The 26,005-nt window shown below is 43.7% G+C and overlaps 1 protein-coding gene across 6 annotated transcripts in view; it reads right to left on the minus strand.

The window, feature by feature from the left end:
* Positions 1–5,114: 5,114 nt before the first annotated feature.
* The window catches only part of Cadm1 (cell adhesion molecule 1), a 319,918-nt gene continuing 299,027 nt past the window's right edge, over positions 5,115–26,005 (minus strand). For 4 of the 6 annotated variants that reach the window (XM_070038521.1, XM_070038522.1, XM_070038519.1 and 1 more), the window contains 2 exons: positions 9,004–9,135; positions 5,115–7,010 (listed from right to left, as the gene is read on the minus strand). In XM_070038521.1, coding sequence (XP_069894622.1) covers positions 6,892–7,010; positions 9,004–9,135 — 251 coding nt within the window. In that variant the 3' untranslated portion in view covers positions 5,115–6,891. Of the gene's footprint in view, positions 7,011–9,003; positions 9,136–20,810; positions 20,865–26,005 lie in introns of all 6 variants that reach the window. The other 2 variants (XM_070038520.1, XM_070038517.1) reach the window with 1 other exon arrangement.

Consider the following 26,005-nt stretch of genomic DNA (forward strand, 5'->3'; position numbering starts at 1 on the left):
AGCAATGGACTTTGGCAGCGAAGTAGGAGCAAAAAAACAAAAACAAAAAACAACAACAAAAATAAAAACCAAAAAACCCCCAAGGAGGACATTTCAGTTGACAGTAATGGCATTTTCCCTTCCTTGTCCAAATGGTAAAAGATTCATGCTCCTAATCGCAACACTAGCTGCCCCATCACTTTATTCTGGGAGAGGAGGTTAGAGAAAACAGGCCTAGAGAGAGGGAGAGAAAGAGAAAGAGAGAGAGATGGATAGTAATTTCGTCACTGCTAACAGAGACTGATTAGTGCGGAAGGTTTCCTTCCCTAGCAATACTTTTTAATCAGAACTGCGGTGACGGGGCACACAGCCTTTGAGGATTAGCTAGGCTCGAATCTGCCAGCATACACTGTAAGTTTAAGCGATGAAATATACAACTACAGAGAAAACAAACCAAAAAGAGTAATAAAAGTCACACACATTTCAATATTCAGCAACCATTAAGGGATTTAAATATTTGCTTGCTATTAAAGGCTTGTATTAGGCTCTTCCAACACCAGCTCTGGAAGACTGAAATATCAATTACGGATCAATTTTCCCCCTAAGTAAACACTAATGCGGGATAAACAGTATTAGAAGATGCAATCGTAACATTGCTGACTTCAGGACGGACTTCCTGCTGGTAACAGCAAGTTTAAGCCTGGTGATTAATTAACCTGAGAAGACAGCACTTAAGGGAGATTTAAGACGGGCACGCCTGAAGTGTATGACTGCAAGCCAGTGCACGTTTGGAGGGCAGGTGGAGAAGTCCCCAGCCCAGGGAACGCGTTGATTTGCCCCTCAGTAGTGGCGGTCACTCCCCGGATCAACACTTCAGAGGATTAGAAGGGAGTAAAACGGGAGGCCAGAGTGGGAATTCAAGTGTGTGAGAGAATCCGTTCCACATCTACATAAGCAAGGACTGAGCTGCAGTTGCCAGCACTGTCCGCCAGGGGAAGGATACCTTTTGTGTTCGCTTGAGAATCCAAGATCAGAACATAAAAGAATGCCTGAGCACCCAAGAGCCTGGAGATTGGGGACTGGAAGACTTGGAAACCGAGATGGCTCCTGTTTTCAGGCTGTGCCTCCTTGTGCCCTCTATCCTCTTCCTACCGTGTTGGGGCTGTGCTGGGGGTAGGCACCGGACCCCCAAGTCCTCCTCAGAGACACATTCCCAGCCCTCCGAGATGTACTCAGGAAAAGGTAAGGAGTATGGTTTGGATATTTCGAACATGCTAGACCTCATTCTGAAGGCCCCTATGTCACGATGATGTTACCCTATGGCTTTGCTTACTGGCTGTTATGGAAAAAGGCCTTCTTTTCCCAGAAGGGGGAGCAGCCTGGTGTTCCGGAGGGTCCCTGAGGATGATGACACCAGTCAGGGCAAGCAGGCTCATTTCACAGCCAAGCTGAAAGCCATCTATATGGAGGAAGGGCTTAAAAACGGTCAAAGTTTGAAATTCAGAAGTGGTAGCTCATCCAAATTAAGTACAGAGAGACTCAGCCCCTCCCCCTTCCCAATGGCCTATTGATGGCATGAGAGCCCCCAGAGACCATACTATGGCCACAAGGTCATTTGGGTGTTGGCCAAGAGTCCCTTTTTCCTTCATCTGTACTGATGGTCAGGATACCAAAATGCTTCATGTGTGGCTACGAATACCAATGCCATTTAGAAAGAATCTGGCTGCCAGTTCTTCATGGCGGAGGCCGTGCATCTGGTATTCCATCCGAAAGGTGTATTAATCTGAGGCAGTATTTGGTAACAAAGTGCAAATGCCTCTCTTAAGCAGGGTCTTTCTGTCTGTCCCGTGGCTACTGGGTGAGTGCTTTAAGGTTCTGATGACAGAATCAAGGGAACATTTCTCTATGGAGCAAGTCCCCAGTTGTCTTAAGAGTTACATTTCAAATAGACAGGACAGTGAAAGATGGCATCAATTAATACCTGCGTATCACCTCTGGATTCCAGGTGATGTATGGAACCAGGCCAAAACATTTGTAACATCTCTCTGGAGGAAGTGAGGGCCATTTTCACTCCCATACCACAGGAAATACACCAGGCAACTTATCATGTGTCTGCTCATTTGCATGCCCCAGAGAGGAGGGCCAGTACACAGCTGCCACCTCCTTTCTGCCTCAGCAGAACAAAGGTTGAAGGTCCCTTCTTCTGTAGGTTCCAGCTCAAGCTGGAGCCTCCTGCTACAGACAAGAGGGCTCCAGTGGGGACAGTACACAAACCACATACCTTGGAATAACTGCATTAGTGAATGGTGATATTCTGTGACTAGGCTTACATGGGCATGAGGCTGATACCTCCTTTTCTTTCAAGAAGCCAGGGGTAAGCTTCTCTTCAGTTACCTACGTTATGATGAACCCGCAATCAGTGCTTGCTTGCTTGCTATCTCAGCAATCTGATTTCCTGAAAACTGATTATTACTATTATCATTCCTGAGGACTGAACCCAGGGCCTCCCGCAGGCTAAACACACTACCATCATTTCTCTCTTCTAACAACCTTTGAGGTTAGGCCAATCTCTACCTTACAACCACGGCCAGGTAGGGTGGGTAAATAGGCTGAGACTTCACAGCTAATCGATGGTGAGGCAGGGATTTCAACCCTGGTAGGCTCTCTCTGTGGGTCCTTCTTAATAGAGATATGGTGGACTTATGCTCCCCATTGCTCTCTGCCCTTGGAGAGGCCACTGAAACCCCGAAGCTTCTCCCAGGATGGCTCCCAGCCTCCTTCCACGTTTTCCTTTCCGCACACATCAGCGGGGCTGGCAGGCCTTTGGCACCTTTGCTCCCCTAGGCCGCCCTTAAAGATGCAGCTGGGATCCCTGGGATCCATGGTACTGACTTGCCAGCCAACTCCTCTCCTTTCTCCAAGAAATTCCCACCACACTGCCTTTGTTCTTCACCCCATTAGGTGCGGTACCCATAGGCAAGGGCTGGGTTACTTCATGTCTTTGTGTTTCTGGAAACCTGTGTCCTTTAGAATGCTAGATATACACCAGGTATTCACCAATTCTGTCTAATTCAATAACTCAATTAACAGATTTTTTTTTTTTTTTTTTTTTTAAACAGAGACAGGCAAGACCAGGCCAGGATGTTTCGAGGCTGAAGTGCGGTGCCCAGCCTTTTGGCTTCTCTGAAGCTTACCTTGTCTCTCACTGCTGAGCCTTCCCCATCCCCTGACCGAGAGAGAAAGGGGACCTCAATCACTGCTGGGTGAATGGTAGGAAAGGGCGTGTTGGGGATGGCTAAATATTTTTCTGCTCATTTGTCAGATCAGCCACCGTGGAGTAGAGTCACTGCTCACTTCACCTGCAAGGCAAGGATGACAACAACAGATTGAATCCTGCTGTCCACAGCAGCCCGGAAGTCTCCACAACCTAAACAGGAAGTGAGAACAGTCTCGGAGAGACAGCCAAGCCAGTCCTCGGCAGCTCCTGTCCTCTTTTTGTGAAGGGAGAGAGAACTCGAAATGAAGAAGGCAGAATGAATCGTTAAAGACACAAAATCCCAGAGACAGGTGGAGCAGGCAAACACAGGGAAGTTGTTGGGGGTGGGGGTGGAAGGTGACGAGGGGGGGGGCAGGAGACCGACCCGGGTCACCCCTGGCAGCTGGGTCTCTTGCACCTGCACAAATGACTCGAGTCCATGGGAGGCGCCTCCTTCCAGCCAAGCACCTGGCTCACCTGTCCACTGAGAGGGCAGAAGAGGACAAGGACAGGTAGGGTGAATTGAGGAGGAGAGAGAACGCAATGCCAAGAAACCCAGGCAGTCCCTTCCCATCAGCTACTGCCCGGTGTTCTGGGCCCCCAAGCAAGGTCCCGAGGAAGAAGCTGGGGTCAGAGGCTGAGGTGTCCATTAAAAACTCCATCAAGAGATTAAAGGATCACTTCGTAACATTAATTTTTTTTTATTAAGAAGACAGATATTTTATAGTACTTCTTTTTTTTTCTTTTTCTTTTTGTAAAAATGGTATACATGAACCAATACAAAATGCGAATGGGAACATATGGATATGGAGTTTCTTACACTATAACATTGCCCATGTACACCTTAAAAACAGAACTGGCCTAGAGGGAAAAGTAAGACGTCGGGTGTGACTAAAGAACAAGCTTATTTGGCATCAATTGTACATCCTTCATTATTTTATATTCCTTTAAAAAACACGAAAAAGAAAAACAAGTTTGTTCTTTCTTCACTCTAAAAGAAGTGATCAACCTGTACAAAGTAATACTCAACAATACATTTCAAACAGTGCACTGTATACTTAAGAAAAAATACATAAACCAATATACAACTAAAATCCGTTAATTTCCTGTTTTTGCTTTGTTTTATCATTATTATTTATTTTTCCAATGTGTGGGGCCTACACTTTGCAATCTACCTGAGACGGAAAACACCAATCGAAAACACATGAACCTGAGACATGTCAACATTGTAAGCCATAAAGTTACATCAGGAACACTGCACTACTGTACACTTTTCAAAAACAGAAAGATGAGAGCTCCCAAAAATGAGATGTCAATTCTGTGAGCAATGGTAGTTTTTTTTCTTTTTTTGGTTTTTATCTGTTTTTATGTTTTTTTTTTTGTTTTTTACTATTTTTTTGTTTTTTTTTTTTGTTTTTGTTTTTCTAAAAACAACAACTGAAAAAACCTTTCAACAACATGCTAAATGGTTCTCACCCTTTGATATGATTACACTATGGTGGGAATAGGTGCTATGGGCTCGGAATAGAGCTGCACATTATAAAATTTATTGAAAAAGGGATGTTGGTTGTGGCTTTTTCGTCTTGGTTAATGCCTAGGGATAGGAGAGGGGTAAACAAAATGCTGCTCGATAATGGATTTTCTTTTACATACCAGACCGTTCCCAAAAGGCCCCCAGATTGCAATGATTCTATCAAAGGTTAAAATAAAGACAAGAAAAATAAACACGCTTTCAAATAACAAAGAGTCGACATTTTTCCCCCTTAAATAAATCAGCATAAAGTTTTCCACATAATGTAACAATAGTAAAAATGCACCTTGCAAAATCCAAAAGTACTCACTGAAAATGTTATATAATATATATTTATATCTATATATAGATCTATCTTTTTTTTTTTTGATGCCATCTTTCCATACGGACTTGTTATCTAGATTCTGGAGCCTAACCAAAACATATGGTCAGAGTTTAGTTTTCGTCCTCCGGGACTACTTCTAGATTTCCTAGACATTTCAGTGAAAATCCCCACCTCGCCATAAAAAGAATGGAAATGGAAACTTGACTCCTCTACCCTTTCCTAAGGCTCCCGCATCCAGGATCTGTTCAAGGTGACTTGTTTTAGTAGCTATGTACTATGGCTGTCATCATGCGTCATCAGAATTTTTTTTTTTTTTTGGCAGATGGTTCTTAAGGCTGAGGAAAGAGGCCAAGGCTAGTGTATGAAAGGTAAAAAGATAAAAACACTCACATTTGAGTTTTGATTAAGTAACTGAAAACCCCTACATGCTGTTTTTTCCACCTCTGCTCTGACCTTTCGAGAACTGAGATCGACAGCAGACCAGTGTGAGAACAATACCGGCCCTTCTTTTGTACCTCTTTGCCTTTTGTCAAGCCAAATCTGAAGGAATGAAAGTTTCACACGGATTCGAGTTGGAAATCCCAGCATGACAAATATCTGTAATATACAGTACATCCAGGCCACATCCTACTGCCTTCCTAACTAAGCATAAAGGAGAAAAAAAATAAACAACACAACACAACAAAAAACCTGTTCCATTCACAGTCATTCGTACAACACACGGACTTGCTTTTTCCTACAAATTAGTTGAGAAGTAAGGCCAATTGGGAAAGGTGGATGGAATCTTTTGGAACAGAAATAACCAGAGCAGAACTGTCTCCCCCCCCCTCCCTATTTTCCCTCCTGTGGCAACTCAAATTTGTCCACTTCTATAAAAGGGACAGACCTCACCTGTCGGGTCTGTTTAGGGCACTGAGAAAGGAGGCATCTTTCCCACCCCAAATCTTTCTGGACAGTGTGGGGTATCTATACTGAGCCGTCTACAGATACAGAATTAAAGACAGATTCAATCTCATTGTGACACATCTCACTTGCAGACAACCCTGTACAGTAATGTAGTTCCACAGCAAACAGAACGGTTTCTGAATCACAGTCTAATTTTTCTAGTCTTCACTGCTCTAAGTATTGAAAACACGGGCAGCAGCAAAGAGTTATCATTGTTGGTTCACCCAAATCTTCACGACAACAGAGAAGAATGCATTATGGATACACTAAATTCTGAACTATGAAATCTAAAACTGTGCTGGTTCTCCTTTTATAAAACTGAATTTGAGCAGTTACCTCAAAATAAACCAAAGAAAGGAAAAAAAAAAAAAAAAACCTCAGAAACAAAAACAGGAAGGAAAGAGTCTTAAGGAATTCCAGCAGGTAAATTCCAAAATGGGAGATTTTGGGGAAAAAAACAAGAACCAAACTGAAACAAAAAACACCAACCCCAAAATCTAAAAAATGTGTAAAAAGAAAAAGGAAAAAAAAAAGGAACAACAAACAAACAAAAAAACAAGGCACAGAATTTTCTGCAATCTACTGAAATGAAACCCAAGTACCCAATTTGACTTGGTAAGAAGAAATCAAAAATTGAACAAATAAAAAAGAGGTGTCAAACAGCAGAGTGTACTTTTCAAAGAACATTTTTTTGTCTTTTTTTTTTTAACATAGCAAATCCCAAGCCTTCCCAGTCTCGCACCTTGCCACCCATTCATAAAAAAACACACGAGTTTCTCGCAAGTTCCAATATCACTGTCTCTTTATCATCTAAATAGGGCCAGTTGGACACCTCATTGAAACAAAAAGGCTGATCTAGATGAAGTACTCTTTCTTTTCTTCCGAGTTGTTCTGTCCTCCTTCTGCATTGATTATAGCTGTGTCTGCGTCAGCTGCGTCATCGGCTCCCTTGGCTTCATGAGTGAAGTATGTACCTGAAAGATGAAGGGGTAAAGCACCGTGACTGTCTGATGGCCGCTGTGTAACGTGGTACAGAGATGGCAACTTGCTTTATGGCCATCATCAGGCGAAGTGGTGTGCAGGCAGCAGAGGGGAAAAAACAATTGGAAGGAGAGAGCGAGGTGGGTGAGACAAATGGGGATCCGGGGGTTCCAAAGGCACCACTCCAACTGAACCGCTGCGATATAATTCAGCAAATGAGACATTAGAGCAGTGATTATGACCAGAGGATGTCAGCAGAAGAAGACGTGAGTGGGAGCTAAAAATGCAGAAAGCTGGAGAGCCGCTGACTAACGCATCAACAGTAAACACCAAGGACCAATGACCAGAGATGTGCACGCACGTGGTTAAAGACCAAAGCAAGGAAGAGCAATTAGCCAATAAATGAATTAGGGCCCTGATGATGCCTCTACTGTCACCTTCAATCATGTATTCAGACCATCATCTCCTGGTGTCATGAATCATTGTTGGCTACCCACAGGTGAGGATGTGCTTGAACTTGCACGAGAACTTTGGATTTCCTATGCTTTCCATTTCAGAGTGGGGTCCCAGATCATTCTAATGGCTGGAAGGAAGGCTGCGATGGGGTGGGTGGTGTGTGTCTTGTCTTCATGAACAGGTGCCTGTCTCTCATCTAACCCGGACCCAGATTCATGGATTTGCTAATTGGCACAGCCACTTTAGAATGACAAGTAGACAGAACGTTACAGAGTTGGTGACACTCTTTGTCGCCAAGTCCCAAGGGTGCACATGGAGAAAGACAAGGATTGCACCTCAGCATCATACGTAAGGAGAACTTCAGACACTGGCCGGGCATAATTAAATAGCCCCTTTCCCATTATATACTGTTATCCCTGAAATGACTTTCATCTGTCGGAGACATTCTGTTGTGATTTTAGGCTCTCAGATGACAAAGCTGAGAAGGCAGGTGGTCAAGTGCCTGCTCTCTTCTTCCGCAGGCACACACCTGCCCACTTCCGTTGGCCCTCTGCGGCTACTGCTCGCACTATCCCCGCTGCCTCCGTGGCCTGGCCTGCCCCACTGTCAAGCTAACCCCTGTGGGGTGGGGGTGCTTGGCCAGATCTCCTTAAGAGTCCCAAACCGTTTTATGCTTGAGATGGACACCCGGGAGCCTGAAGTACCTCAGAGCTCTACTTCTGTACTCAAGGAACCTGCTCCAAACCCGAGTTACAACCGAGCAGTCTGCAAGCACCCAGAAAACCAAACCCCACCCAGCTCACTGCACAGTGCTTGAGAAAAACAACTGAGAAAAGACAAGGGCTGACAAAGGAAAGGGAGAATAAATTGCCAGGAGAGGAGGAGAGGCTCAGAGCAGCATGAGGCAGAGGAGGAGCGTTGGAAAACATGATTGCCCATCCAGACTGCACAGCTGATAAGTGTGATCATTAATGGCAATTTAAATCAATTGCACTGATAATTTTTAAAAAATACATATTTATGTGGCTTTTAAGGAAAAAAGATTTTCTTTAACCTGGGCACAGCACACCATGGAAGTATTCTGTCCTCTATGAGTAGCTTACCCAGGGTTTGGGGTCAGAAAACAGGGCCGGCTGGTCCACCTGTCTTCATCCTAGACACGGCGGCCTAGGCGTGCCTCCATCCACATCTGGGGCTCGCACACACCTTGCACACCAGCCCTCACTTTATCACTTTTACTGTCCCCAATTATGGACTGGAGAATAACAAGTCTATAAAGCTTTAGAGAAAATCCAAATCAAGGAGTGTTTCTCATCAACTCCAAGAGTGCTAATCAGCAGCTGCAAAGATTTAAAAAAAATTTTTTTTTTTTTTAAAGAATTTTTCCCTTTTCCTCTCCCTCTTTCAGGAACGAGAGAGGCTGTTCCGGCCACATACACCCCGCCACCTAGCAAGGACAGACTCGCAAAGTCCCACACACAAGGTCTGTGTGGACCTCATGGCTCCAGCCTGCCCAAGCACCTTGCTTACCTTTATGTCTGGCAAAATAGCGGCCCAGGATGATGAGCAAGCACAGCATGGCGAACACCACCACGGCCACAACGCCCCCAATCACGGCATGATCCACTGCCCTGATCGCACCCTCTTCACCTGCTCGAGAATCTGTTGAGATCAGAAGAGGAACAGGGATGTAGAGCTTATGACAAGACACCAGAGACCCAGGAGACACTGCCTCCTGGGTCAGAAGGGCATCTTTTTGTTGTTGTTGGTTTTTTGTTGTTTTGGGTTTTTTTGTTTTGGTTTTTAATGGAGGAGTCAGAGAGAACAATTGAGATGGCCCAAGTGACACTGAGGGAACAGATGTCCAGTGCTGAATTCATCTGTTCTCCCCACAAGGCAATTTCATTCAAAGCAGGATAGGAGCTAATGCATGTGGAAGAAGCTTATGGAGGGAGGGAGAAAAAAGGGAGGGAGAGGAGAGGAGAAATGGAGTCTACCAGGTCCTGACCTAGGCTAAGTGGTCACTCTCTCTGGGACCAGGTGTGGATCCTAATTAAAGAAGCCAACCTAACTGTTTTAGGGTACTCCAAATGGCACCTTTCCGCTATCACAGGAATGGCAGAGGGGAGGACAGAGTTATCTTTCTACAAAACGAAAACCACTTGTTCACGGATAGGAATATGCATGGTTTCAAAAAGCGAGGTGCTTAAAAGCCACTGCTGCCTTAGAGATAAAATGAGGATTATAGGACTAGGGACAAGTGGTGTACTAGCTACATTTAGGATGTATGAGGGCGTAAGCCTCAATTTAAAACCTAAAACCTATTTCAAAAAAAAAAAAAGACAGCAAGGAATAATTGTCTATTGCCACAAATGGCTTTTCTTTTTATTTATTTAACACCCCTCGGTGCAATTAATTTTCCTTTATAAGCATCACCCCCTCCGGATGTCTTTTTCCGACTGAGGAACGACGTGTTTGGCTGGGGAGGCAACTTCAAAATGAACTCCAAATGAGCGATAGCAATGCAGGCGATGGATGTATGGCAGTGTAAACAATTTTAATTTAGGAATGTGGCTACATCACCCTTTGCTGAGATCCTAATGGCACCCGAGATTTATAATGTAGTAAAAAACAATTATTCTCCCGTTGATTAATACATTAACATTTTGGAGTGGAAGCTAAACCATTGTCTTCTCTCTCTTTTTTTTTTTATTGAGTCAAGTACGACACCTCCATTAAAATGATTTACTAGCTGTACCTTACAATTTAAGCACAGCGGCAACAGAAACGGTAAAAATCTTTTAACTTTACATGATTTGTGAAGTCATATGTGAAGGATTTACCATTTAAATCTTTCAGTACAAGAAGCACATGGCCTATAAATCTGTCCCCTTCGCAGTTGCTGGACGCCTAAGAGAAATGCATTTCACCAGGAAGACTGAGAGTGCAAATTCAAGTCAATTTCTAAGAAAGATTTATCTCTGTCTCTCTCCAAAGAACAGAGCAAATCTCTGAAGCCTCCACCTCTAATAATATTTGAAGTTTATCGATCAAGCGTACAGATCCGTGACAGCTAAAGGTAATGGTGCTCTTTTGAGCCGAAACCTGATACAACGCTTTCAGCAGGAGAGCATGATTTACACTTTCTATCGATATTTCCAATTCTGCTCGGAGATTAAGTACTGGAGGATGTGGGGGAAATAACTCGTGACTGAGGGTTGCATGAAAAGTGCTTTAATTAAAAAAAAAATCCAAATTAAAAAAAAATACAAAGTATTTAAAAGTGTTTCATGAAGTTACTTTTGAAAGGGAAGAAAGAAAGAAAAACAAACAACCCAAACCCTAAACCCTAACAGAAATGCAAAATCAGAGACAGTGGCGCGGCGGCAGCAGTCCGCCCAGGACAACAGGATGATGGAGGTTTAATTGGAGGCTGGAGGCAGAGCACGGCAGCCAATTAGATGTGCGAGCCCCTCCAGCAACATGTCTAATAAGCTGCACTTGAAACGTGAACCTGGCGGGCAGGGATCTCCCTCCTCCACCCAAGTGCTGCGGCTGCAGACTCCGCTGGCTTGCAAGTCATTTCAACAAGGCAGAACTTGCCATGGATACTTTAAAAATTTTTTTTTCTTTTAGAGACAACAGAGCTGGCTGACAAGGAGCACTCTCCTTGGGGTGCTGCTGGAGGAGAGTGGATGCAAAAGTGCTCATGGGGGCAGGGGGAAAAAGCAACAGGCATTGTGTTCCTTAGGGTGCTTTCAAAACAGGGGTTTCCTCCTGGCAATGAGGATTAACGAATTCCCAAGTGCCGCAGACTGCAGACCTACTGATTTTGTCTTTCAAGGGAACCCCATGTCTTAGAATTTGGAAGGGCAAAGCAACATGATATAGATGGAATGACAGAAGCCTCTCTCTCTCTCTGGCCAGCCCTGGGGCTTGAACTCAGGTTCTGGGCGCTGTCCTTGAGCTTCTTTTGCTCAAGGCTAGCATTCTACTACTTGAGCCACAGTGCCATTTCTGACTTGTTCTGCTTATGTGGTACTGCGGAAATGAAGCCAGGGCTTTATGCATGCGAGGCAAGCACGCCACCGCTAAGCCACATTCGCAGCCCGAGGGCAGAAGTTTGGAGAAGCTGTCCAGGGCACAGCGCTCAGCCACTTAGGGGTGGCCACTCTCTTTGTCCACTGTTAAGATGGCTTCCTCTGTGTGTAGTCATAGGAATACTCTAAAAGCCTCAGAGGAAACCAGAGAGCGGGGAGAGTGTCCTAGGTGTGTGAACTTTGGGGTAAAGGAAAACAAACAAAAACCCCAACCCTCTCAAAGCAAGCAAACAAACAAAAGACTCACAGGGCATGTGTCCTAAGAGATTTTCTTGGGCCCAAACCATTCATTTGACTTTTGCTCCCTGTGAACTCAGAGCTGTATTTTTCCCCCAGTGGTGCTATTTCCCCCTGCACTTAGCCCAGATTAAATTATAGTTATCTACATTCTAATTATCTTCCCCTCCCTCAAGGACACACGTTCCTCACCGATACTTATTTATAAGTGTAATCTCTCTAGCTATCGCCCGATACTCACTTTGATCGGAAAGTTTAGTACCACCAGTTAATCACCAAGACATTTTTCCTGCCTTCAATTACTGCAGATGGACACAGAAGGTAACTGCTGTTTAATTTACAGGGAACACTGTCGATGACTTCCTCTGCCCACCCCATTCCCACCTCCTGAGTTGACCGTGGGAGGTAGCAATCGAGTTGTGCCTGCTCCTAAGTGCCTGGCCTGGCCTGGTCTGACTCCTCCTGCTTCTCCATGAGGAGTGGGAGGGGGGCACCAATGGAAGGTGGTAGTGGTGATACTGATTGTCTACTACTGGGTAAGAATGGTGTGTACCTATGGACTGCTGCCTCATGCTTTATAGGCAGCAACAGCATGAGATGCCACAGGAAAGCCCTGGGCTGCAAGAGGATGAGAACTGGAGACTGAGAGAAATAGGGACCATCAAAAGGACATTGTCTCTGGCAAAGTCCATCAGCCTCTCAACATGGCTTCTATGTAAAAGGTCAGGCTTTCATCCTCTGCTGAAGGTCTTGCTCCTCCTAAGAAGCAGATCTTTTCATGACATCTCTTTCAATTTCAGATTTTTGGGGTTCATCCTCACCCAAGTTCTGGTTCTCTGAGTCAGACAGACAGGGAAGGCAGAAGCAGACATGATAGCTTCTCAACTACAAAGTGAACTGGGGATGTAGAGCGTTTAGATATAAACACGCCTGGTCCTGGGGCCATGGGCAGCTCTTTGGTTTAGAAGGTCTGGTTTTCTTGTTCCCTAAACTGTCATAGCTGTTCCCAGTAAGAAGGTTCAAGAGTGTTTCTATTCTAGGACCAAAGTGCTTCCATCATCCTGGAAAAGAAAGCCAGGCTTCTGCTTAGTAATGTGAACAGGTTATTCCAGCCTTGAAGAACCAAGTAAGCTCAGGCCACACCATGCCCGTGGAGTTCATCTCCGGGTGGTGCACACGGGACTTTGAGCTAATCAGGCCAAGGGCTTGGGCTGACTTGGGAAAAGAATGCAAAAAATTCTGGGAGGTTTCCCCAACTCTGAGTTCTTTCTGTCCCCTCCCTGTCTGTCTGTCTGTCCTGTCCTGTAGCCACTTCTACAGAACTCTGAGTCACAGATCTACCACCCACTGTTTAGCATTCGGGAGTTGGCTTTTCTTTTGGCAAAAAGCTGAAACTTGGCGCAGGTGAAGAGTTTATGAGCTGCTTGCAGAATGTTAAGCTGGGTACTAAATGTTTGGGTCAGAGTTTGAACCACCTTGGGCAAGGCTTTATTATCTTAGGAATTGCAGAACAGAAAGAAAAAGGAAAAGAAAAAATCTCCAAGAAATTCCCAAGGGGGATGCCCCAAACTGCCCAGTCTAATGCACTTTGGGCCAGCGACCTCCTCCAATCCACCCTCCGCACAGGCAACAGGAATCGGGAAAGTTCTGTCAGCAGCATTTCTCTTCCCTAGGGAGGGGAGCAGGTCTGGTGATTGCTGTGGGAACCAGACCTTCCCCCAAACCTGCAGGGTCTCCCCCCCCCCCCCGGGACTCCTTTCTCTACTTCAACCACTTGCCAGAGTCATCTTTAGTGCCCAACTCCAGCAGCAATGCCGCCTGTGCTAATCAGGGTTCCACGAGGGAGCCGGGTTTCTATAGCTACATTACCACCTGGCATGGGATGTGTAACATGAACTGCCAAGTGAACGCCATAATTGTGGATCTTTGATCAGCCTAGAAGGCTCAGTTGCCAAAGCAGGGATCCGTGGACCAGCAGGGAATGGCTAGTATATTCTCATCAAGATCCTGGCAAGGAGGGATTTTGGTAGAGGGTCTTGGTAAGCAGAACCCATGACTGCAGCCCGCACACCCTGAATCCTGGGGCTGCAGAGCCCAAGGTCATCCTCTGGCCAGAAGGACACCAAATGGTCTGCCTATGAGGTGGGGTTATATGGTACTATCAATACAATATGTACCTCCGGCTCCCCTAGTGCAGGCTCTAAGGTAGGTTTAGCAAGCTTGGGGCAGGTTCTACCTCCTCCTGCGTGTACTTAAATGGCACTCAGAGGTCATATTTAGAACGTGAAAGATTCTAGTCCCCCTGCCCCTATTTATTGGACCACTCAGATCCTCCACCTCCCTCTAGCCACAGATGACTGGAGAAAAAGTCACAATGGTTGGCTTTTTCCAACGGTTCTGTCGCTTGGTTCAGCTGAGGTCTTGCTGGACAAGTCTGTTTAATTAAAATCTCTTAGAACTGGTGTTTATCATGGCGGTGCTGCCTTCAGCTTCATAGGGCTGAGGGATTGGTGTATCTCAGAAAAGGCTTAATGACTACGAATGACGTCACTTGCTACGTCTTGCTAGGAAGAAAGAAAAGGCCTGGCAGTGGATTTTCCAAATCTCAAGCAAAAACAAAATCTGACTTCAAAAAACCTAAACAACAAAAACCCAAATCACACACACACACACACACACACACACACACACACACACACACACACACACACACACACACACACACACACACACACACACACACACACACACACACACACACACACACACACACACACACACACACCTGAAGCGTGTGGAAAAAAACAAACCCCAAAACGTAGCTACTCATTTTCACCAGCTATTGTGACTCTCGTCTATGGCAACAAGAATAAGTGTATTTTTAAAAGCACAACTTTATTACTGAAGGGGAACAAACTGAATGGCACGTGCTGACAAAATGCCACATTATTTGCTAATCCTAATATGTTATTCTTCTTTAAGATTTGCTTTTCTCAGCACCAATTCAATTATAGATGCTGCAAATCCTTCTGACATTTAATTCCCTCTTGTCAGAGTAGTAAATGTATACAGTACATGCACAGCTTTCCCATTAAGATGTTAATATATATTGGAGCACAGTAGCCTTTATGCGGCATAACCTTTCCTTTCTGTCTTCCTAGAAAATGGAAGGGAAGGAATAAAGGGAAGGCACGAAAATCATGAAGATTGCATGGTGTCCCAGGCATCTCCTCCTGGCCATGAGCTGCACTCAATTCCGGCAATGTCACTGTGGCTATGCTAACATTTCAAAGGGACCACGCCGAGCAACTTAAAACTGCAGACATCCTCTGGAGCTCAGTATGTGCTTATTTAAATGAGAAGAGCTACACACATCCACACACTGTGGCTGTGTGTTGTCACAGCTCGAGACTCTTGGTCACTGCCTAGGAACAGGTCCAAACTGGGGAAAGGCTAAGAGCTCATCTCCCTCCCCCATAGACTTTGGGAAAGGGCCCTGGGTTTGACATCAGCTCTGGGGCAGGTGATCCTCACCATTCCCCTGGCTTCTGGCCAGGCCTCCAGATGCTCTTGAGATGTTGGGCACAATTATGTACTTCAGAGGATTTTGGAGAGGCCAGTGTGTGGCTGAGTAGGGATGTTATCTGTCTGGCTCAGAACCTGGTATGCCATAGGGACTAAGCAAGTCCCAGATCCAAGCCTGCTATCTTCATGTCTTATCACTGATCAGACCCAAGTAATCATCCATTCTCCAGGGCCTCTGCACTGTACACCCAAGACACAATGCCCAATAAATACTATGCTGGAGCCACCAAGCTTGCTCTTTTCATTTATAGAGACTCAACACCTAGTGGATCTAATGGCCATCTGGTTGAAATTATGGTTCAGGTACACCAGTTGAGAAGCCAGAATATGAAATACTTGTCATTAGCTAAATAGGAGAATATGTGTATGTATTTTAATTTCGATTTTTAAAAAATCCCTTTCAAGTTACTTGATTCGACGGGAATGACTTGATGTGACAGGATGCGAAGCTCCCCAAGGCATTCCGTGTTAACCAGGGAGACCAAAGGCCACAGTTAAGTCTCTGCTCTATTTGTCTCACAATGACAGAGATTCGGTGTGATTGCTTTTCTATCTCAAGCAACAGGAGGGCATTGGGGATGATGCTAGCTTTCCTTCTAAGAGTAGATGTCTGAAGAAGCTGCGAAGTGTTTCTAAGCAGACATTTCCTCTAGAATCTCTGCAGAAAGATGTGTCCATGGCCCTCCAGCACTTGGGGACGTGAGGAGGGTGGGTGAATAATATGGTGGGGTCGCCCTGGAGCAGTGTCCAACCTGTAGACCTGGAGTTCACACTTTGCACTGTGGCCTGCCAACTTTTTAGTTCAGAGGGAAAGTTTCCGTTGTGGGGGGAGAGGGGGGGAGAAAGGTCTCCTTCTTCCCCATGGTGGAAACAGGAGCACGCTGGATTATGAGAAAGATCAGAATGAGGTTGAGATCCAAAGTCATGTGCTACAGGGGATAACAACTGACAGCTAGCAAAGACCCCAGAGATTTTGTTTTTTAGTCTACCGCCTTAAAATAGCTTGTTTTTGAGACAGGGCTTGTTAGGTTTCCTAAGTGATCCTCTTGCCTTAGCGTCCCTCCTGAGTGCTGGGATTATAGGCATGCAATACCAAGCCTGGCCTAGAATCTTATAAGAAGGGAGTTTAAGTGTTTTAACCTTTTCCAAGACAGGACTTTCCCATGACACTTACTAGAACCACCTCAAGGGGAAACCAATACCATAATTTAGGAGAGTGGATGGGACAATGGCCCTGAAAACTTCCCAGCAGAATGTAGGCCATCTTTTTTTGTTTTGTTTTTGGTTGGATGTGGGACTTGAACTCTGGACCTGGGCGCTGTCCCTCAGCAATTCAGCTCAAGGCGAGTGCTCTACCACTTGAACCACAGCACCACTTCTGGTTTTCTGGTGGACTTTTGGAGATTAAGAGTCTCACAGACTTTCCTGCCTGGGCTGGCTATGAACTGAGATTTCAGATCTCAGCTTCCTGCGTAGCTGGGATTACAGGCGTGAGCCACCGGCGCCCAGCCTGTATGCCATCTGTATGGCAGAAACTATCTTTCCAGATCCGTCAGCCCAGGGCTCTGCATCTGACAGACTTCACAAAGTCCAACTCTGCCCTTCTCTCCCTAGGCATGCACGTACACCAAGAAGGGCTCAAAGAACAGATAAAGCAAACTAAGGATTTCCCAGCGGAAGGATGACCATGTGGAATCAAAGCTCCTCCAGAGGTAGCAGTAAGTAGCCTTGTTCAAATCCTGACTGTCTCTTATGTAATAGTTTCCTCATTGAGAAGCTGAGACCAACCACCTTTGCCTTCACAGGACTTTCCTGAGACTCCACCCTTGGCAGGCTCCTTCCGATGCATCAGCTTCTACTTCTGCACTGTCTCAGACTAACTTGTACTTCGAGTCTCAGTCTCTCTCTCTCTCTCTCTCTCTCTCTCTCTCTCTCTCTCTCTCTCTCTCTCTCTCTCTCTCTCTCTGTCTTAGAAAGTTTCTATGGAGGACAGGACTATCCTGTGAAGTTCAGGGCTGCTCAGGGTCCCCTTTGGTCTTGTTCACTGCTGTTCACTGCTAGCTTAGAGCCAGGTACAGGCACCTCACATGGTTTTGTTGAATTAAGATTAGTAATACAAATCAAGAAAATGTCTGAGCTATAAAGCATAATGTAAGTCATGAACCATACCTCAAATCGATGATTGGCCCATCTGGTTTTTGATGCCTTCTATGTTATTGATCTTGACTACTGGTTTCCTGCTTACTGAGTCTGGGCCATACTTGTAAATGGGGGTAAGGAAAGACTATTCTCATGCCACTGAGTTTCTTATACACATTTAAACAACATCAGCCAGGCCTGTAGGGTATTCCACTACCCAGATGACCACACATCCCACCCTGACTGAATCTAGATGCAAAGACTTTCTTCCAGTGCCTCCATTATCTAAATTAAGATTCCAGGTAAGCCCTTGATTCCTTTGTAATCCATTTAGCACACTAGGGTAGGTTCCTAATTTCTCCTAAGACTGAGGCCAAGTAAAGTATCAAAATTTGCCCTCCACTCATAGACCTATGAAGGACATCTAGGAGGTTTCCAGATCACTTTCTCATTTGTGGGGCAACAGGAGTAGGAAAACAGCTCTGGACTGTCTTATTGGTGCCTTTGCTCCAAAGACAGAAGACTGATGTGATGGAATGCTCTCACCCTGCTGGGGGCCATTTTTTGGCACACTGTCTATTTACCACTGCGCTCCACTAGACAGTTCCCAAAGGCCCCTCTATTGCTGAAGGGAGGGATGCAATTGGAGACTTTTTTTTTTAAGTTTTAAACTAAAATAGAAGAATAAATATGCTTACAGCTATTCTATTCCACATGGGTGGCAGTAACCACCAGCTGTCAACCGGAAACGGCAGATGTAATTGATAAAAAACAACTCAAAACTCATGTGGACCCACCATCAATAAGGTTAGAACCCCAAAAGGAAATGAAAGGGTTCTACTGAGAACTGGATGAGGTCTGCCCATAATTGTATCACTGAACTATATGCAAGCATTAATTTTTTTTTAATGCAGATTACAGAGGAGGATCAGATGGGAGACGTGCTTTGCTGGTGGAGGACACTATGCCATATGCTGCTTGTGAAACTGTCATTAGCAGAGGTGGCACTGGCAAACGGGGGAAGGGAAGGGAAGGGGGAAGGGAGAGAACAGACTATCTTCATTTGGATGTATGTAACTTTCATCTGTAATATGGAAAGGATGGGATTTCAACCCCATGAAGCAGGGGATGGATGATATTATTCATTACCACAGTTTAGCATTAAATGTGCAACACCTACTCTAATTTATTGATGGGCTGTTTAAGACGGTGTTAACCTGTTTGTCTTGTATTATAATTGAATTCAGTCTCTAGGCTACAGAAATTTGAGAAGTTCATCCTTTCTCAATCAATATGCTTCCCTTCAGTGACCCATTTCAAGACAACTTCATAAAAAATAATGTATTTTGTTTTAATAAATTTAAACACTATGACAGCTGCTCAATTTTTATTGGCTGTTTTTTCTCCCTTCAGATGTCTCTTTGCTGCCGAGGGAAGCCAAGTTCACAATCAATAGTAATTGATTAATCAGCATCCCCTTTGAACAAAGGTGCTAATCAGTTTTTGATTAGTTCATCAAACCAGATGCAAAGGCAGCCCAGCTCCAGCCTGCAAGTTCATCAGTGTTGAACATGACTTACGGCTACTGGGCATGACTGCAGTGCTCCTGGAGGGAGTGGGGGAGGGCTCATGTAATTACTCATTTAAAGGAATTATTATGAACACAAATGTCTGACTTGGGTGATTGATAGAACTGCAGTGGGGAACATCTGACGGGGTGCAAGGCTGAGGCCTGGGATATTCCTAAGGGATGATGCTGGAGGAACAGGTGGATGGCTGATTTAGCCATGTTGTCCTAGAGAGGAGAAAAATGACTTTGCCTATTCGGAACGATCCTTGGCTGGCTAATATGCCAAGAGGCACCAGAACTCCTTTCTCAGGATCCCCAAGAAGATCCAATTGCCAGAGGCAATGAATCAAGAGTTGTTTTGTTTAGGGCCAATCTCAAAATTGAGCCTGTCTGCACAAGCAGGAAATGGCATCCTTCCAGCATTACATTTAACCTGGATTCACCTACTCTCAATCTCAAGGAAAAGTAGGGCAACGTCTTTGCAACTTGTAGATACATGCAAGAAGCAAACAGAATACTGTTGGAGGGCTGGTTATCCTTCTAATCTTTTTATTTATTTATCTAAATTCCTGGGGATCAGAAATCCATTCATTTCACCTAACAAATAAAGGCTGGGGGCTCACTATAGGTCAGACATACGGCAGTGAACTAAAACCACTGTGGCCTCCTAAATGCTTCCACTCTGCAAAAATCTAACACCAATGCTCACGCTGGCACATGGCACCAACAAGAAATCCAAGGTCTGAAAGCAGCACACAGCTGTCAATAAATCTCAGGCATTTTGAAAAACTGGGTAGTTCCATCTTGTTTTCCTCACTGGGGCAGGTTTAGAGTTAAGGACGCTGCTTTAACAGAGCTGCAGTGAAGGGGTGATGTGGAACCTTCCTTTCCAATGGCTGGAGTAAACATCCACCACGTATCCCTTGGTTTCTCCACTGCAGTGGCGAGGAAGGGGGCTTGCTTACTGATTTACGAAGTGATCAAATGCTTAAGAAACTGCAACGAGTTGGCAGCTCCACATCACAGGAGCTCCTGTAATTGTCTAGCTCTGACCACTTTAAATCTCCCCCCCCCACCCCACTCCCTCCTTTTTAGGATATGCTTCTTATTCTGGATTAGTAACACCTAAATTCTGGAATCAACCATGAAACCTACTTTTGCAGGAGCCCAGTGTGCTGTGAAAAAGGTCTGAGGTGGATAATTAGTTTACATCGTGGTGTGTGACAAAACAATTGCCCCTCCTTTCCCCCTGCCCTTCCCTACTTCTGCTTCTAAGATACCAATGACAAGGCTTTGCTAGTCTACTCCATCCAAGTAGACAGTCAATGAATTTAAGATCTTGTCACATAATCCAACGTTCTTCAACTGCTTTGTAAGGCAACGAATTTCCTCTGGAACCACTATGTACCCAGGACATATTTATTCTTTTACGTTTCTCAGTGGGGTAGCTTTGGTACAATCCCAACAGACAAGTTGACCTCTACTGCATGAACTACATGTCATTTCTGTACTACCATAGGGAGGAGAGGTTAAGTGAGAGAGTGGGGAGGAAGAAAGTTGTCTATAAAAATTGGTTCTTTGGTTACGTTTCAAAATCCACACTTGGCCAATTGATCTGTCAGCAAACCGAGTGGTTGTTTTGTACAAGCGGACAGAGTACCCGCAGGTGAGACACTGCAGTGCCTTACCTAATGACTAGCCCTTACCTGAGAGGTCCTCACTGTCCAGTTCTTCTGCGGAATTGGGCAACTGAGTAAGGCCTTACAAGTAAAAACAAATCGTTTTTCTTTTCATTCCTCCAGGGACATAAACAAAAAACACTTAAGAACTGAGGATGAATTAAAAAAAAAAAAAACATGAGCCAAATCTCTTGCTATCTTTCACTTTTTTTTAAAGATAGCTTGAATGTACTAATCCATTAAGTTCATTTTTTTGAATCATGTAATTTTGTGACTGACACACAATCAAGGCAGAAAGATTCCTCAGTCGCCACTGTCCAAAGCACATGAAACATGAGGGTGAATGTTTAAAATCACTCATTCACAGCAGCATGCAAAAAGGAAAAAAAAAAAAAAACAACAAAGCTTGATTGTTAGATGTGGATGCTCTGATATATCTCTTAAATACAAATGTACTTAGATGTTACATACTGATGTAAGTTTTATCTCACGTTTCACTACAAATTGAAATCTTTGCCAATACTGACAAAACATAGTTCGTTATCAATTTAGGATGATCGTGAATGGCATATTTCAAAATGGCGCAGCATCTGCTAACTGCAGATTGCAGGTTATGCCTTCATCAGAAAATCTTATTCGTAAGATCATTTTTTTTAAAAAAGAGAATTTCATACATCAATGGCATTCCTGAAAAATAAAACCCTCAAAGCTGAAAAAGCAGTTAGGTCAGGAGGTAATCAAGTAGAGGGGCTTGAAATTCCTGTACTCAAGAAAACCCCTCCTCTGGCTAGCCGAGATGGCTCTTAGTCATCCCTGTTTTGAATTATGAGAGGTGAAGAGGGAGGCTCAGCTAGGAGATGGCTTCCATTTCCTCATGCTCTACTCATGGGCTGATCCTTTAATGAAGTTTGTTAAACAACACAAAATGTTAGGTAATTGGGGTGACCTTTGCTTGTTCTTTGTGGCTCTACTCCAAGTCCCACTTGAGTGCTCTGGGAACCTGAATCTCCACCTCAAACTCTGATGGATTTGTCACTTTTGGAGATGCCTGTGGACTTATCCAACTGCAGGGTCTTTGGAGAGGGATGCTAGTTTTGTTATTTTGGCATCTTTTCCTTCTCCTATAGCCAAGCACAATGTACACTCTCAGTAAGTATTTGCTGAATCAATGAAGAAGGCCAACCAAGACAAATGCTCCAGGAACATGAAATGTCGTACAGATTGTTCTTTTTTTTTTTTTTTTTTTTTTTTTTGTAAAACACAAATTCATTAAAACAATCCTGCACAAGTGTTTCCTAAAGCTTGGATGTTGTAGATTGCTTTGTATATAAAAAAAAAGTTACACAGACATCAAGAGCCAGGTTGATTCTGTAAGAAGGGGCAGTCACATCATCTCCTGAGGAAGGAGAATTACCCTCATGGCCCATGGGTGTCCATACTCAAGGGCAGGTGCCCAATTAAAATGAATGGCTTTCAAGTCCACAGGTGTTTCCAAACTATAGATTTTAGGTGACTACAGGAAAAGTGGTGAGTAATGTAATATGCTATAGAGGCAACCAGGAAGGGATGCCATCTACTTGTTCTGAAATCTGATTGGCTGAAACCATTCTTATTTCTAATTGGCTTTCTCCACTGTGTAAAGACTGATGAATACAATTGTCTGAGTAACTGTTACAAATGGGCAACATAAAGTACTTCTCTATAGTTAATTATGAACTTGCCGCCTTCAGAAGGCTCATCCCGCACTTCTATGTGGCCCAATGAATAGTAGAGCATTCTACATACGTGCTTGGTGCCCACTGAACCACATTAAACAAGGATGTTTCAAGTAGGCAGCTTTACTGCTGAAGGCTCGTCTCCTTGGGGAGGGCATTAGAAAACTAATTAAAAAAACAAAGACAGATCTGTTTATGAAGTAGCATTGATAACGCAAAGTTTTCCGTTCAGAAGCAACAGACAGTTGATAAATGCCTCATTAAAGCTAAAAGTGTCATTTTTAATGACATAAACTTTAAAACATACCAAATCATCTGGAATCTACTGCTCAAGACTGTTGTGAAGTAAGAAGCCATTTAGGCGAGTGGGATTAAATTTGCTTTTGCAGTGCCACTGTCTTTTATGAATCTATAGTGTTTTGCCATAGTTGGATAATTTCTGAATAAATATAATTAGGAAGAGTTTCTTGAAGCACAGGGTGTACAAGTGAGGACAAGCAAAGTTTCCCTCCTAAAACTGCTTTGGCTTAGATATTTTTCTTTTATGTTCAAAATGATACACCTCTCATTTTCTCAAAGAAAAAGACAAAAGACACATTTTATGAAGCAGAGAATATTCTTCAAAAGGAAACTTAAAGATTTAACAATAAATGGGAATTACTTCTTGGTTCTTCTATTCAAACTTTGTATTATCTTTCTCACCACTTCTAATTAAAATGCATTCAACAAATTTCTATAAACTTTACAAAACAAATCAAAGTTTACTTCTGATTCATATGGGATTTTAGGGAGCAATGAAGGATGTGCTAAGGTGCAAATAGGATCATTTAATATGTGCACAGTGGCTGTCTCTCCTGCAGAGATGCGTTGGGACACACTCTAAGCCTGCTTGGTGCTTCTGTGGGCTAATTTTTCCCTTCTGGCAGCAAGTGTTGGCTTCTCAAAGTTTCAATGATTTTAAACCAAGGGAAGGAAACCCTCAAAATAATAGAAACAATAAGAAGTCCTAGACTTATTTTTTAAGTAAATTCAAGGCCAAGTAAAACGTAAAGGTTTCGTTTCATGAGGGTATCTTTTTTGTCTTAAAAGAAAATTTCATCAAAGAACAACCAAATGAAAATCTCTAAGAAACACAAACAACCCACTAGCCCACTGTCCCTAGTGCCATTCCCATTATAAAAAATAAAATAGGCGACGGTCTCTCTCTTACCTAAGCAGCATACATCTGCTCACTTGGCCATATTATGGAAACTGTTACTTCCACCACCAGCCATAAGAGTTCAGACGCCCCCGGTAGTTTTAATCTAAAAGCTCAGTCATCCTGTTCTTCCTGCTTTGTCAGCTTTTGTGGAGAGTTTTTCCCTTCTTCCCATTAGCAGAAATTTGGTTCACGCCGTTAAACAGTAGCACATTGTTTCCAAACTGCATATCAAGGCTGAAACGCAATCTTCAGGTCCTGCAGCCATTCGTAAACCTCTTTAGCTTTGTTCTTGGGTAGAACATACAATGTCTGCAGAGTCCCTTGACTGAATGACAGCCTTTGAATGCCACTGTTATGCACTCGTACAGAGAGATGTACATAGAGGTTCATACACAGATGGTGGACATAGCGGTTGTAATAATGCGCACTGCTGGCTATTTTTCTTTAAAATGGGCTTTGGAATATCCCCACAATTGAATATGAAGTAGGAGATGGAAATTCCATGTGCTTTTAGGGTTCTGTCATGGTCTGCACTACTCATAAAATAGTCCAGGAAAGGGAGATTCATTGGAGCAATTACCTAAGGGTAGTGGTGTAGGGCATTAGCATCTGTCTAGCACTGGCCCAACATGTTGAAACCCAAACCCAAAGTGAAGGATTATTCTTCTGAGGGGTTCCCAGTGATAGACTGAATTAAAATCTATTTAAAAACTCATTTGGGATATGAAAATTCATGAGATCATCAGCCTCTGCTGTATTAGAAGGTGGAAAAGGCAAGAGGGCAGGTAGACTTGAAAATAATGAGAGAGAGAGAGAGAGAGAGAGAAGAGAGAGAGAGAGAGAGAGAGGGAGAGGGAGGGAGGGAGAGAGAGAGAGAGAGAGAGAGAGAGAGAAAGAAACGAGAACCTCAAACCCAGAGGAAGCCAGCTGACTGCAGTGCAGCAAAAGCACAAGCACTATTCCAGACCAGGTCATGCGGTCACCCGACCCCTCATGTTGGGGAGGAGGGTGGGGGAAGGGAGAGGGGATGGACAAACAGGGCAAAAAAGGAACGAGGCACAAGACACAGAGAAGCACCCACATTTGAACGAACAAAAACCATCACACGCACCCACACGTCAATAATCATAAGGAGACACCACCGTGCGTTACATCGCTCATGCGTTTCTGCCATCAAAACTTCAGACAATGTGAAATCAGGATTTGGCAGTGTTTTTTTTTTGTTGTTGTTTTTTTTTTTGTTTTTGTTTTTGCATTGCTCAACATGCACACATAACACAGGATTCTTCCTGTCCAGGCCTTTAAGGATGAGCTCCAAAAAACACAAATGCTCAAGATCCTTATTCAAAGAAAGATCCTTGTATCGCCCTAGTCTAAACATCTCATTCTTACACTCACATTTATCTTTACTGTCTCCTGGATCCTTAAAAACATACTGTGGTGAATTCTTGTTTGGTTTTCTTTTTGGAGGAAATCCATTTGGTTTTGAATCATGCCCATGCACTTCTAACCTTCTGATTCATGCTTATTCCAATCAGATATTGGTAGGAACAAATGGTCAACATACATAAACAACTAATATAAACTTCATACATACTCTAGCAACACAAGCTTGAATAAAATTTTTTAATGAGTCTTCAAAGGGAAAGCTTTAATTTTGTCTCTTTTCCTTTTCATCAAAGGAAAGAGCAATATGGAAAGAAATCCACAATGACTACTTTTTAGACCGGTAAGATGGTCACAGATGGCTGACCTAATAGGTCTTGTCATTTAAGTTGCTAAGTTATCAAAGTACTTAACATTCCTCTAGGCCCAGATCACCATAAGGAACACCTCAAGGTTATCGGAAAATGAGTATGAGTCAAATGGTTGCTGTATGAAAGAAGTTGGGCTTTTCTTTTTTTTTTTTTTGTTCTTCCTTTTTTTTTTTTTTTAAAGAATAAAATCTGTTCTACACTGTCATCTTATTGGAAATCAGACCCTGTGACTTGTAATTTCCACCCACGGTCTATTATTATCTTTTTATCCTAACAACTGATTTGAAAAATTTCATCCCCTTTCATCAAGTAAAAGTTTAAGATATTACTTTGGTTTTTATTAGAGCTATTTGCTGTGGGCGAGAGCGTGTATTGTTGCAAACAGTGGTTGAAGCTCTTTGTGAAGATGCTATGAGGATTCTGGACAAGTTGAAGAATGCATTTATAAGTGCATTACACAAGGATCGGCCCAGATTATCGATCACTTCTCCATTCCTTTGCTGTTAAGGAGTCCAATTTAAACTATGAGAGATACATAATACACCAAGG

Source organism: Dipodomys merriami, unplaced genomic scaffold (assembly GCF_024711535.1).
Source record: "Dipodomys merriami isolate MVZ:Mamm:240054 unplaced genomic scaffold, mDipMer1.0.p SCAF_29, whole genome shotgun sequence".
In the NCBI taxonomy this organism is placed as follows: Eukaryota; Metazoa; Chordata; class Mammalia; order Rodentia; family Heteromyidae; genus Dipodomys; species Dipodomys merriami.